This window comes from Callithrix jacchus, chromosome X, assembly GCF_049354715.1.
Source record: "Callithrix jacchus isolate 240 chromosome X, calJac240_pri, whole genome shotgun sequence".
Classification (NCBI taxonomy): Eukaryota; Metazoa; Chordata; class Mammalia; order Primates; family Cebidae; genus Callithrix; species Callithrix jacchus.
The window spans coordinates 65756379-65770991 of NC_133524.1; the positions used below are offsets into that span (position 1 = coordinate 65756379).

General features: G+C 41.0%; 1 protein-coding gene and 1 non-coding gene across 2 annotated transcripts in view; one reads left to right on the forward strand and one right to left on the reverse strand.

Moving 5' to 3' along the window:
- The window catches only part of YIPF6 (Yip1 domain family member 6), a 41586-nt gene extending 34384 nt beyond the window's left edge, over nucleotides 1-7202 (forward strand). The window contains exon 7 of the mRNA XM_002762955.7: nucleotides 1910-7202. Within this exon, the coding sequence (XP_002763001.1) occupies nucleotides 1910-2028 (119 nt within the window). The 3' untranslated portion in view covers nucleotides 2029-7202. The remainder of the gene's footprint in view (nucleotides 1-1909) is intronic.
- Nucleotides 7203-10477: 3275 nt separating this feature from the next.
- On the reverse strand, nucleotides 10478-10580 carry LOC118150755 (U6 spliceosomal RNA). Its single transcript, XR_004738903.1, has one exon. It is a non-coding gene; the product is annotated as a U6 spliceosomal RNA (small nuclear RNA).
- Nucleotides 10581-14613: the final 4033 nt, after the last annotated feature.

The following is a 14613-nucleotide window of genomic DNA, read 5'->3' on the forward strand; positions in this document are numbered from 1 at the left end:
GAAGCTGCGCCCTCATCTGCCCCTTCCTCCAGGTGCTCTGTCCTAGGGAGATGGGAGCTGCTGCCTTTCTTTCAGAGATGCCCTGTCTGGAGAGGAGGAATCTAGTGAAGCAGTCTGGCTAGAGCAGCTTTGCTGAGCTGTGGTGGGCTCTGCCTAGTTCAAACTTCCAGGCTTTGTTTACCCAGTGAGGGGAATACTGCCTACTCAAGCCTCAGTAACGGTGGATGCTACTCCCCGCACCAAGCTCAGGTGTCCCAGTTCGACTTCAGACTGCTATGCTGGCAGTGAGAATTTCAAGCCAGTGGATCTTAGTGGCATGGGATCCTCTGAGCTAGACTACTTGGCTCCCTGGCTTCAGCCCCCTTTCCAGAGGAGTGAACAGTTCTGTCTCACTGGCATTCCAGGTGCCACTGGGGTATGAAAAAAATCTCCTGGAGCTAGGTTGGTGTCTACCCAAATGGCCACCCAGTTTTGTGCTTGAAACCTAGGGCCCTGGTGGTATAGGTACCCAAGGGAGAGTCCTGTTCTGCAGGTTGCAAAGACCATGGAAAAAGCATAGTATTTGGGCCAGAATGCACCATTCCTCACGGTATAGTCCCTCATAGCTTCCCTTGGCTAGGGGAGGGAGTTATTGGACCCGTTGTGCTTCCTGGTTGAGGCAACTCCCCACCCTGCTTCAGTTCGTCCTCTGTGAGCTATACCCACTGTTTAACCAGTCCCAGTCAGATAAGCTGGGTACTTCAGTTGGAAATGCAGAAATCACCTGCCTTCTGCATTGATCTCTCTGGGAGCTGCACAGCAGAGCTGTTCCAGTTTGGCCATCTTGCCAGCCACCTCCTATTATTTTTTTTTTAAGAGATGAGAGGTTGGGTGTGGTGGCTCATGCTTATAATCCCAGCAGTTTGGGAGGCCAAGATGGGTGGATCACCTGAGGTCAGGAGTTTGAGACCAGCCTGACCAACATGGTGAAACCCTATTTCTATTAAAATAAAAAAGAGAGATGGGATTTCACTCTGTCACTCAGGCTGGAGTGGAGTGGTGGAACCGTAACATACTGCAGTGTTGAACTCCTGGCCTCAAGCAGTTCTCCCACCTCAGCCTCCCAAGTAGCTGAGATTACAGGCACAAGCCATGGCACCCAGTGAGAGGAGTGATTCTTTTGTTTTGTTTTGTTTTTTGAGACTGGGTCTTGCTCTGCCATCCAGGCTGGAGTGCAGTGGCATCATCTTGGCTCACTGCAACCTCCGCCTCTTGAGTTCAAGCGATTCTCCTGCCTCAGCCTCCTGAGTAACTGGGATTATAGGTGCCCGCCACCATACCCGGCTAATTTTTGTATTTTTAGTAGAGAGGGTTTCATCATGTTGGCCAAGCTGGTCTCAAACTCCTGGCCTTGGGTGATCTACCTGCCTTGGCCTCCCAAAGTCTGGAATTAGAGGCATGAGCCACCACGCCTGGCCAGAAGGGTGATTCTTGATGAGTAAAATGATGAATAGGTTTTTCTTAGATGGACAAGAGAGGGCTTGCATTTAAAAGAGCTGATAATTTCTGAAGAACAGTTAGCTCCAAAAGCACAGCAGCCCAAGGCCATTTACCATAGGAGTGAATAACCTTACACATCTTTATAAGCCTTTTCAGTACAGTTCAGTAACTTTTCCAGAAAAGAGTAAAAACTCCTTTTAGAAAGGTTTCCATCGAAAATGGTTTAGTTCTTGAAATAAGAAACCCTCGCCTCTCTGAAAAACTACCTTCCAGAATGCCTTTATCTCTGAGGAACACCAGTATAACTAAACTTTTAGTGTAATTCTGTGTTCCAGATTATGTCAAGCATTTGAATGTTTAGTAAATGTTAGTAGTTGTGACAATGTTACTGCATTAAACATTCCTTTTTATTTTGTCTTGTTTTGTTTAGCCTCCACAGCTTTCCTTGCTGATAGCCAGCCTCCAAACCGCAGAGCCCTAGCTGTTTATCCTGTTTTCCTGTTTTACTTTGTCATCAGTTGGATGATTCTCACCTTTACTCCTCAGTAAATCAAGAATGGAAAATTAAAAACCAGTGAATTGAAAGCACATCTGAAAGATGCAATTCACCATGGAACTTTGTCTCTGACCCTCTTTTGTCTAATTCTGGAGGTATTTGGTAACTGGGTAGGTGAGGAGATTGAAAGGGAGCCGTATAGCACTGTCACCACTTTTGTGAGGAACTGATGTTTGAAAGGCTATTCTTTTCTCTCTTAATGTCATTTCTTTAAAACTACATGTGCATACTACACACAGTATGCAATGCCACCTTAAGGCATGATGGAGTCACCATGGTCCATTTGGGTGACAATCAGTGACTTGGGAAGCACATGGATATGACTTACAAGTTGAATAGAGTTGGTAAATATTTTTAGTTTTGAGAATACTGGTTCTGGTGCAGCTCTTAAACACATTGCCTTATGACTATTAGAATATGCCTCTCTTTTCACAAATAAAAATGGATGGTCTATATCCATTTTCTTTTATTTCTCTCTCTTAAGCTTAAAAAGGCAATGAGAGAGGTTAGGAGGGGGTTCATACATGGAGAATGAGAAAACATGCATTAACCAATATTCAGAATTTGATCAGAGGAAATTCTACACTTGTTGCTTTAAAAAAAAAAAAAAAAAAAAAAGAGCAAAGGGCCTCCAAAGAATCAGCCTCTTTGGTCCCTGTGTATAGTCACCTTTCTGCCATGTTTAACAGCATCTTGGTTGGCACTCTAGTTTTAATCTTGCTCTTTAGCTTTGAATATTCAGTCTAAAATATTAGTAGTCAACATGTGATTTTTCTTGACTGAAATTGACAATGTTCCAGTGCTAGAGCTTATCCAAAAAGAAGACCTAAGGAAGCTTAGATTGGTAGATCTCTAGTCCATATTATCATGTGGGCACCTTCTCTTAGGGTGGAATGAGGCAGTTTAGATGCAGCATAGTTAAAAGGAGCTCTTTATTATTTTCTGTAGTCTGGCCTCTTAACTAGAAAGTAAAGCTAAATCAGAAGCTTGCATTTAACCATGTGAACAGGGAGGGATTTAGTGTTCCAATGGCTGATTAATAGAACAGCTAGATGCTTAGAGCATGACGTGAGATGGGATGAGTGTACAGCTGCTGCCTTTTCATAGTGGGCTTAGCAGTTTTTCCATTAGATGTGTTTTTTGGGTTGGGAAATAGCAGTTTATTTTCTTGGTTTTAGACTTTGTCAAGCTAATTAGCTCCCCTTTAGACAAGTACATTTTGCACATGTGCACCTACGTGTACTCTCAGATATTTATGCACACAAGTGTGAAGGTTTTTCAGGGAGCAGAGCATCTGGGACAGGTTGGTTCTGAGCTAAACAGGGCTCCTTTAAAGCAGTATGAACTGTTGCCTTCTATAAATTGCACATCTAACAGACAAAGATTAGGTGTCAGGCAGAAAACACTCATTGTAAATATACTATTAGTTGATAAACATAGGACTTTCTTATTCCACATTTTTTGTTTATCATAGAATTTAAATATTTATTCCTTTTTTATTTAAAGACTACCTACACGTAGATATATGATTCCAAACTCATATTTTCTCCATCCCCACATAAGCCAAGTGAATACTGGGCCAAATGGGTTCTTGGAATGGTAATTACAAAACATTACAAAGTGGGTCCCCTTGATTCCCACCTTGTCCAGAATTTTTTGTTACATATTTCTATTTATTACAATTTACCTTTTAAATTGTAAAATAAACCTTTGTGTACACAGAGACAATGTTTCAACTTTGAATTAGTAAAGAAAATACTTTGGAACTGATCCTCATTTTGAAATTGGTTCTAATGATCCCTTTCCAATGTCTGAAATTCTTACTTCCCACTAAAGCTCTCTCTCCGCCGAAGTTGTTTCATAATCTGTCTCAATGAATATAATGTAAAATTAAAGAAGTAGCCATGCTTCTCAAAGGGAATTAAGTCTTTATTGAATTTTACTTAGGCTAATTGTTTGGTCAGAAATTCTAAGGCCACAGCTTTGGGGAGGTTGTGTAGGTGTACACTGTGGGTGGTTTACACATATTGGGACTTAACGGCAGCTTGTTCTGTGTTTTTATCTTTGCTCTTGGGTGACTTAGGGAATGATTTTATTTTATTGATTTGATTTAACCCTTTTTCTGTTTTCCTCGAAAATACTCACCAGCGGCATGTGTGGCTGTAGCATTTACCCCAAGATAACTTTGCCATGAAATATTTCATATTGTTCTAGTATATTGACTTTGGAAACAAAAGACATCGTTCTATTTATAGCATTCTTTTTTTAGTAGCGGTATTTCCAGCTATAAAATATAGTCATTCTTGACCTCTGAAAATGTCAAATCCTAGAAAACGTAGCATGCCTACGCATGACGTTAACATCATTTTCGAAAAGTTGTTGGCTGAAGATTCATTTGATGAATCCATTTTTTTTGAAACACAGTTCTGATGTTCTATTTAGAAATAACTCAGTTTTTGTATTTTTTCACATTGAAAGTCGGTTAGATTTGCTTCAGCCTCAAAGAGTATGTTTATGTAAATTAGCACTGGCAGTTTTTTATCTCTGTTTTTGTTTTCTAAATGGGAAGAGGGTTAAATGAAGGTTGATAAAATGTTTGTCTTTCTGAAAATGAGTGGCTTGAAGGGATGAATAAATATTTTCTTAGCGTAGGCAAAAAAGTGCACGGCTTTCTGTGATGGAAGTTAAAACCTGAATGTCTGGAAGTTGTAACCATCAACGTAGCTTTTCCTGATTTGCTGCAAAGGCACATAGCTGATTATAGAAGTAAAGACAGCAAGGACAGGGGACTCCAACAAAGGAAACCCGGTTGCAGGAATTGGGGACTTCATGCTTCAGATGAAATTCAGGCATGCGAGCATCACTGCAGAATGTGGCGCATCACTGCCATCATGAGTAATCACTTGCTGCTCCTACGTCTGAGACCAAGTCTCTGTTGTCATATTCTTTAGCAATAGAAAGGGTAAAGACTGGATTTAATGCTGTTTAGAGTACAAAAACTCAATTGATGCCAACATAGTTGAATGTGCAGTATAGTCTTAAAAGTCAACCATTAATCATTAAGTCTTTTGCCTCTGAAGAAGTTTATTACATTAGTTGATTTTGATCTTTTCATTGTGGTGGGGTTTTCCTGTTGTTGGGCAAGGTGGGGTCACAGGACATGAGACTGGTAAGCATTTTATTGTTTACTATATTTGTCTTTTTATAAACGGTATCTCCCAAAATGTCACTAGAAGGCTAGCAAGCCTGTATTTGGACACTTAATTGTATACTTTATATAATATAACTACTAACTGTATTTGGACTTCCTGTTTATTCCTGGAGGCAAAAATGAAAATCTCTCCATTCAAGTTCTTGGGTAACATCAGGTCATTAGAATTTATCTAAAGCTTATCGTGATTTGATAAGACAGCCATTGCATGCAGCTGTTTTAGCTCAGTGCACAACACTGAAATTGTGATCCTTAGACTGTTAGTTTCTGAGAAATTTGATGGAAATAAATGTATAAATGTTAATTCATTTATATAAATTAGAAACACTTTTTTAGATTCTGTAGGCTTTTATTAAAAATAGAGAATTTCTTGGGATTTACTCAGACCATAGAATGGCCAAATAATGACAATGATATTACTAATATTAATAGCTAACCTTTATTTGGCACTTACTGTGTGTCAGGCACTATTCTATTTTTTAAAAAAATATTTGAAGTAACAACTTTATTGAAATACGCTTTACCATGAAATTCACCTTTTATTTTTTTATTTTTAATTTAATTTTTTCTTTGAGACAAGGACTCACTCTGTCACCCAAGGTGGAGTGCCAGTGGTGCAATCATGGCACACTGTAGCCTCAACCTCCCTGGGCTTAAGCAAAGCGATCCTCCCACCTCAGAATCCTGAGTAGTTAGGACTACAGGCATGCGTCACGACACCTAATTGGCTAATTTTTGTAGTTTTTGTAGAGACAGGGTTTCGCCATGTTGCCCAGACTGGTCTTGAATTCCTGGGCTCAAGCAATCCGCCTGCTTTGGCCTCCCAAAACACGGGTAATACAGGTGTGAGCCACCATGCCTGGCTGAAATTCACCTTTTAAGATGTACACTTCAGTGGTTTTTAGTATATTCACATACAAAGTTGGGCAGCTATCACTACCATCCAATTTTAGATCATTTTGTCACTTCCCCAAGAAACCCCAGGTCCGTTGGCAGTCAGTTCCATTCCCCTTCATCCCAGCCCCTGGCAACCACCAGTCTGCTTTCTGTCTCTATTGATTTGGCCAGACACTATTCTTCCATGCTTCTCATGCATCTCCTCTAATTCCAATGCTACAATTCTCGTTTTATGTGGAAAACTGTGGCACTGAGAGGTTAAGTAAATTGTCCAGGGTCACACGGTAATTTGATTTACAACAGTAATAACGCATTAGATGAGAACATGGACACAATTTTGAATTCCATTGTTATGTACCTAAAATGAATACATCCCTTCCCCAAGGTATTTTCCATATTGTTAGTCTTTGCACCCTAGAACTAACCGGATATAGATACCATTTGTTTTCGGAGTAATGGAACACTGTATCAGCAGCATTTGAGAACATAAGAACAGTTAGACATTGGAAAGAGTTAGGTTTCTTGCCCTTATCCCTCCTTGAACCTCTTTTTTCCCCCCTTCCACCACCACCACGCACATAAAACCCTTTTTCTCAATCTTAAGAATCAAACAACTTCTGCTTCTTTGTTTTTAATTCTCCCAGAGGGATGGTTCATGCATCACAATTTTAACTTGTCTATTTAGGTATTAATAGTCAAGGGATGCATCTGGTTGCTTATCATGCCAGTTATATTCCTACGACCTTAGAGAGTGGTAGTTTGAGAATAGAATGTCTTTCTATTTGGGTTAAACTAGGTGGGAGGAAGAAGTAACAGAGTAAAGGCTTTGCCTTAATGAAGTCAAGTGTTCTGCCTGATGGAAAGTGGCCACACCACTGCTCTTGTTTACTCTGTTCTTTCGAAGCCTTTGTACTTTGCCATCACTGCTGGTAATTTCTTGGTCCGTTTCGATACTCCATTTTAATTTTGATTTTTTCTATAAATAATAAACCTGTGAAAAGAAATCTGTAAAAAGATTTGTGACTATTAAATGTGCAAATAAAAACACTGGAAAAAGAATTTGTGCATGCCTGTTCTTGTACTGAAGGCACAGAGATACTTGCTACATACTGATTTCAGATATATTGTCATCTGACAATATTGAATGCTGTGTAGATTGTGCAGGGAGCAAGTAAGAAAGGGAAGTCACTCTTACTGAGCAAATGCTGTATATCATGCCTGGCACTTTATTAGTTGCTTTACAAACAGTATCTCCTCTGATCACAGCAGCCTTTGAGATCAGAGGCATTATCCTTAAAGTTGGATATGGCTGCATTTCGAGGCTCACACCTGTAATCTCAGTGCTTTGGAAGCCTGAAAAGGGAGGATCTCTTGAGCTCAGGAGTTCAAGACCAGCCTGGGCAACATAGGGAGACTGTTTCTTAAAAGAAAAAAGAAAAAAAGCCAGGTTTGGTGGTGTGCACCTGTAGTCCCAGCCACTCGGGAAACTGAGGCGGGAAGATTGCACAAGCTCAGGAGTTTGAGGATGCTGTGAGGTTCGATGGTGCTTCTCCAGACTGGGTGGCAGGCTGAGACCCTGTGTCAAAAAAAAAAAAAAAAAATATGAGAGATCCGGGGCTCAGAGATTAAATTGCCCAGAGTCACATAGTGAATGGTGCAACCAGAATTCAAACTCAGGTTTTATGACTGCAAAACTCCTTTGTTTTTTTTTTTTCTATATTGGTTCTTTGCTAAATTAAAGCCATACCTACCCACTTGAGTGAAGCTAAGCCAGGTCAATCGGGCAATTTAGGAGCTTGGTGAGAAAAAACTGGGTTTTCAGATTTCTGCTGGGGACTATACCTGTTCCTGCTTTTGCCTTATAAACTACTTGGAGAAACAAAATTCCACATTGCCCTACACACATAACAGTTGAAAAATATCATGGCTTTTATTTTTTGGTACCAAATAAAATAGCAGGGTGAATCAGTAAAAACAAGAAGTTTGTGAAGTATTGAGAGAATTTGTATCATCCAAGAGGAGAAGAGGAAGGGCATTCCTGATGGTAGAGAATACTTTTAAGCAAAGGTAAGAGGAAGCAAGCAGGTCTGTCTGTATAGCTGTTCATGTGCACATGTGAGAGTGTGGCACCTTGTTCTTTACATAGTCACAATGCATTGTTACACTTCATTCTCCTAGTGCCTTTATTTTATGTCACTCTGCAAAGTAGATAAAGCTAATTAGCTTATCTTAATAGCTAAAGAAATAGGCTCAGAGAAGTATTTCCTGGGTTACAAAGGCAGTCTCAAGAATGCAATTGGTTGTTCTTCATGTTAATACAATCTCTCATTTTCTAATGAGAACGCAGAAGTTCAAGTGAATTCAACTGAATTGGGAAATGGAAGAAGTTAGTTGGCTAAGATAAGACCAAATTATTGAGAGTAGGTATTGAAAACCAGGGAATTGTGACGTTAGGTCTTACTGTGGTGGGAAATAGGGTGCCTTCAAGGGAAGTATCTTGATGAAAGTGACCTCAAAGGAATAAATGGGGACATGGTGAGAACTGGATTTGGAGGAGGGTGGAGGGAAGAAAAGAGTGCGAATCGATTTCTAACCTTTATGTCTGACGTCGGGAAGAATGGTGTGCTAACAGTTGTGGGGGAACTGACTTTGGCTGTCACAGTGGTGATATTCTACAGACCACTGAAGATAGGCACATGGAGGGTAGTATTATAGAAGTCATAGCTAGAAGTGTAAATTTGAGCTTACAGATGTGATGCATGTCGAGAGAACAATGTGTCCCAGGCACAGTCTTGATGATGACCACAGTTGCTGGATGATAGACTTATGAAAAGTAGCCAGGAAGATGAGGAGGAGAAAATTATGAAGCTAACACAGATTTTCGCATTGCTCTCTTCATCTAATACTAACTCTGTGAGATCATTCCCTCCATTTTTTTTCAGAAGAGGAAGAAGTTTGGATTCAATACTTTGCTCACAGTAAGTGGCAGAGGTGGAACGTGAATATAGGTCTGCCTGAACTCCAAAGCCTTGGTGCTTTCTGCTCTGCTATTACCCTTTCAAAGAAAGTTTTGTGCCTTGCACAAAGTAGGTGTTCAGGAAATGTGTTGAGTTAGTTAGGAAAGGAAAGTGGGTAGTAATAGATATTACAAGCTACATGCCGAGGCGCGATAAAAAATGAGAATTAAGAAAACTGATTGCACTAGTGGTCCCAATATTTTGCTCTTGCCTGAATCCATGCCCTTTGCCTGTGCCTGCAGTTCCTCTCCATTCCTCCACTCCTTACATCTTGATGGCTTGCTTTGCTCAATAAAATGTGACAGATGTAGGCCGGGCACGGTGGCTCACGCCTGTAATCCCAGCACTTTGGGAGGCCAAGGCAGGTGGATCATGAGGTCAGGAGTTTGAGACCATCCTGACCAACATGGTGAAACCTCATCTCCACTAAAAATACAAAAATTAGCTGGGTGTGGTGGCACATGTAATCCCAGCTACTCAAGAGGCTGAGGCAGGAGAATTTGCCTGAACCTGGGAGGCGGAGGTTGCAGTGAGCTAAGATCGTGCCACTGCACTCCAGCCTGGTGACAGAGTGAGACTTCGTCTCAAAAAAAAAGTGACAGATGTAATGGTGTGTCAGTTTGGACCCTGAAACTTGAGGCTTTGTGTGTTTGCATTTGTCTCTGGTTTCTCTGCTGTCTCTTTGAGAACATGCCTAAGTTAGACTGTTGGACATATGGAACAGAGCCCAGTCATCGAGATCAGCATACAACCAAATGACCACCAGTTATACGAGCGAGCTCACCTTGACCAGAAGAACTGCTCAGCTGGACTCAGCCTAAGTTGCTGACCCACAAACTCAAGAACTAAATAAATGCTTATTGTGTTAAGCTACTGAATTTTGAGTGTTTCAAAATGCAGTATTGTAGTGGCAATAGATAACAGGATACAAAGGCCATTTTTATATTTCTCAGGAAGCAAGTCTTCAAATGTATTTTAGTTTTTATATATTTTTTTAATTTTTGTTTTTTCTTTGAGACAGGGTCTCACTCTGTCACCCAGGCTGGAGTGTCGTGTGGTGCCATCTCAGCTCACTGCAACCTCTGCCTTCCAAGCTCAAGTCATTCTCCCACCTTGGCCTCCTGAGTAGCTGGGACTACAGGTGTGCACCGCCATGGCTAATTTTTTTATTTTTTGTAGATACGGGGTTTTGCCATGTTGCCTATGCCAGTCTTGAACTCCTAAGCTCAAGCATTCCACCCACTTCGGCCTCCCAAAGTGCTGGAATTATAGGCATGAGCCACCACGCAACCAAATATTTTATTTATTTATTTATTTAAAAATATGGAAGTGTTCATGAATGTGTGTGCCATCCTTCTGCAGGGGCCATGCTAATGTTCTCCCCATTGTTCCAATTTTAGTGTATGTGCTACCTAAGCACCCCAAAAGTATTGATAGGTAGGAGATGGAGGCTCCTAATATTTGTTCCTTATTTGTAGATTCAGATCAGCCACAGAACATTAGAGATTAAAAGAATGTTAGAGATAATCATTTCAATTTACTCATTTTACCAATGAAAAACAGGTTCAGAGAGGGAAAGTCATTTACCCAATGTTGTTGGAAGGAACCAGTTAGTTGTTTTCATTTCTGGTTCACTGCTCTTTCCACTACATGACAGTACAGTAGCTAAAAGGATGATAACCTAATGCAAGTTAAAAAAAAAAAAAACAAATCCACAACTCTTTTTTTTTTTTTTTTTTTGAGACAGAGTCTTGCTCTGTTGCCCAAGCTAGAGTGCAGTGGTGCGATCTCACTGCAACCTCTGCCTCCTGGATTTAAGCAATTCTCCTGCCTCAGCCTCCCAGGTAGCTGGGATTGCAGGCGTGAGCCACCATGCCTGGCCCACAACTCTTTTTAAGTCAGTGGATATGTGCATATTTAATAGCATAAAAGGAAGGAGCTCATGAGAAAAAGTGATATGCTCTAAGGAAAACAGTTTATTAAAACAGCAACACCGTAAATAAAGTAAGGGCTGGAATTCAGAATATAGGTGGTAGATTTAGTTTTAGAGAAAGGAGAGAAACCTTTTGTGAGACAGAAAGGAAGAATAAGTGGCTAGGGCATGGATGATGAGTGTTCACACATTCAATAAGCTATTGAACTGTCAACTACTACACTAAATAGGATTAAAAAATGGCTAGTATTCTGCTATCAGTACTAGCTGCCAATAGGATGCAGTTTGATAGTTCCAACTATATGGCATGTTGAGAAGGAAGGGGCAATCAAGCCAATGAAAGAATGGGAAGCTCACAGGCAATAATGGTAGCCATGGGCTGGGGTAATATGTTGAATGATTGGAGCGGGCAGGGGTGGAAGAGGGATTGAAAACTGAGATCAAGAACTCAGCTAATGTAGTCCAGGCAGGCATCCAGAATCCAAAGAGATATACAATCCAGGATAGTGGGGCTGGTGCTATAGCTTCAGATCCAAGAGTGGGAATGTGTTCCCTTCCAGCTGTCATCCAGATGCTAACCTGCTCTCATCCAAACTTCTCAGAAAAGCTTGTCTACATTCATGTTCACTCCTCAACCAACTGCAGTCTGGCTTCATGCCCATGTGATGAACATTCTCAGAGAGTGACTGCTCTCACTAAAATTGCTAAGTCCTTACCTTACTCTACAGCACTGACATTGTGGTTAACTCCTATTCCTCCTGGAAACATTTTTCTTTCTTGTCTTCCATAACAGCGAACTCCCCTGATTCTCATAATAGTCTATTTCTTCTTAAAGTACTCCTCTTCTTCCACCTTGCCCTTGAAAATGACTATTTTCTCTGCCTCCTGCTCTTTTCAATCTACAAATTCTCCCTAGATATCAAAATTCACTCTCATAATTTCAATTACCATTCAAGCTATTCAAACTATTTGTTTTTTTTTTTTTTTTCTGCACAGCATACGTTTTCATCTTCTCTCTAGTTCCACTGGAGAATTCCTCCCTTATTAGACTGACCTAGATTGAGCCACGTTACCTCCTTTCCTTGATCACAGCGATTAAGTAATGAATACTTGAGCTAAGTTGGGCGAATCAGAGGCCTTTCTAGGTTTTTTCTGCTAGACCTAATAAGCAAGATTGTCTTACTTTTGTATTATGAGTTGTAAAGATGGAGGCCTGGAGTGGTGAGTGGCCAACTTTTTCATCACGATATCAGAAGAGAAAGAGTCTATCACAGGAAGAGAAGCTGGTACTGAGGGAAACTTCATGAGGTTTGAGCCCTGAGTCCAGCTGTGCCTGAAGGCAGAAAGCTCCATCCTCAGATGGATGAGCCAATAAATCAGCTTGAGGAGTTCTGAAGACTCCAGAATATCCAGTTTATGACTCTGACATATGATTTCTAAAATGATAGAGAAACAATTGCTGGACAGTCACTTGAGTTGCTTTTTGAACTTGTCATGTCTCAACTAGACTGGGCAGGTCTCCCAAACCCTGCTCCTCCTGTGTTCCTTATTTTGGAGAACCACTACTATATCTAGTTAGGCAAGTCAGAAGTCTGAGAATTGTCCTTAACCCTCCTTTGCTTTCTTATATCCATTCAGTCACCAATCCTGCTAATTTTACCCAATAAACATTTCTCAACTCCATCTCTTACTCTCTGTCCCACTGCCATGGTTTGATTCAAGTTCTCATCTCTTTTTTGGCCTATAAAAACAACTAGCTAAGTAATCTGCTTCCATTTTCCCTGCTCAAATCCATTGTCACACTATTGTCAAAGTGACCTACTTTAAGTATACATTTGACCCTATCTCTCGTGAGCTTAAGTTGCTCTACTGCCTACACATCTTCTTTGGGACAAAACTGAAGCTTCTTATGCCATTGATCGCAAGGGCTTCTGTCATCTGGCCTTAGCTTTCCTCTCTCCCAGCCTTGAATTCTGTACTCCCACAACGATGAACTACCTCTTTGTCCTCACATCTAGCCTGAAACTTGGTACATAGTAGGCACTCTTGGTACATAGTAGGCACAGTATTTGTTCAATTAATTAGACTCAAGAGTTGTTCTAGAAGACTAGCATAGTATTCTGTTTTGTGTTGCTATAACAGAATACCTGAGACTGGATAATTTATAAAGAAAAGAGGTTTATTTAGCTCACAGTTCTGCAGGCTGTACATGCATGACACCAGCATCTGCTCAGCTTCTGGTGAGGCCTCAGGAAGCTTTCACTCATGGAGGAAGGTGTGTCACATGGTGAGAGATGGAGCAAAAGAAAGGGAGAGTAGAACTAGAATATTTTTTTTGCTTTTTTTTTGAGACAGAGTCTCACTCTGCCATCTAGGCTGGGATGTAGTGGCACGATCTCAGCTCACTGCAACCTCCACCTCCTAGGTTGAAATGATTCTGCCACTTCAGCCTCCCCAGTAGTTAGAACTGGGATTACAGGCATGTGCCACTATGCCCTGCCTTATTTTTTTGGAGACAGAGTCTCACTTTGTTGCCCAGGCTGAGCGCAGTGGTGCAATCATGGCTCACAGCAGCCTTAACTTCCCAGGCTCAAGCAATCCTCTCACCTCAGCCTCCTGAGTAGCTGGGTCTACCAGCATGTACCACTATGCCTTGCTAATTTTTAAAAAATGTTTTGTAGAGACGGGGGTCCCACTGTATTGCCCAAGCTGGTCTCAAACTCCTGTATGTAAGTGATCCTCCTCTGCCTCCCAAAGCGTTGGGATTACAGGCATGGGCTATTGTGCCTAGATGCCAGGTTTTTTTTTTAAACAACCAGATCTCATGTGAACTAATGGAATGAGAATTCACTCATCATTGAGAGGAAGGCACCAAGCCATTCATAAGAGATCTTCGCCCATAACCCAAAAACCTCCCACCAGGCCCCATCTCCAAAGTTCGGGATCACATTTCAACATGAGATTTGGAGGGGACAAACCTCCAAATTATATCAACTAGTAGAAGGGATATTGGATGTCTGATCTCTGGGGAACAGGAGAAGATAGACAAGTAGAGATACATTAATTACAATGTGGAAAGCACTTTAAAGAAGTATGGCCAAAGGCTGCGAGAGCCCAAGGATGGAACATTTTTATCAAATGCATTGAGGTGAAGATGGTGGGCCATGAAGCCATTCACTATGTATGTTGACACTCTTCTCTGGGAAAGGGGAAACCTGCTCCTCTGCTGACAAGGGAGAAACCATATTCTAGATATTTAGGGTATACTTTGACTGAGTCCTTCATATTAGCCCTGCAAGATGTGTATTATTAGCACCATTTTACAAATGAGGAAGCAGAGACTCAGAGATGAAATGATTTATCCAAGGCCGCACAGCTAGTAAGTGGCAGGGCTGGCACTTGAATTCAGTCTGATTCTAGAGAACATATTCAACTAGAATTAGCTGAATGTAGGGTGCATGTAACAGAAGAATCCAAAACAAACATGGCTTAAATAAGATAGAGGCTTATTTCTCTCTCA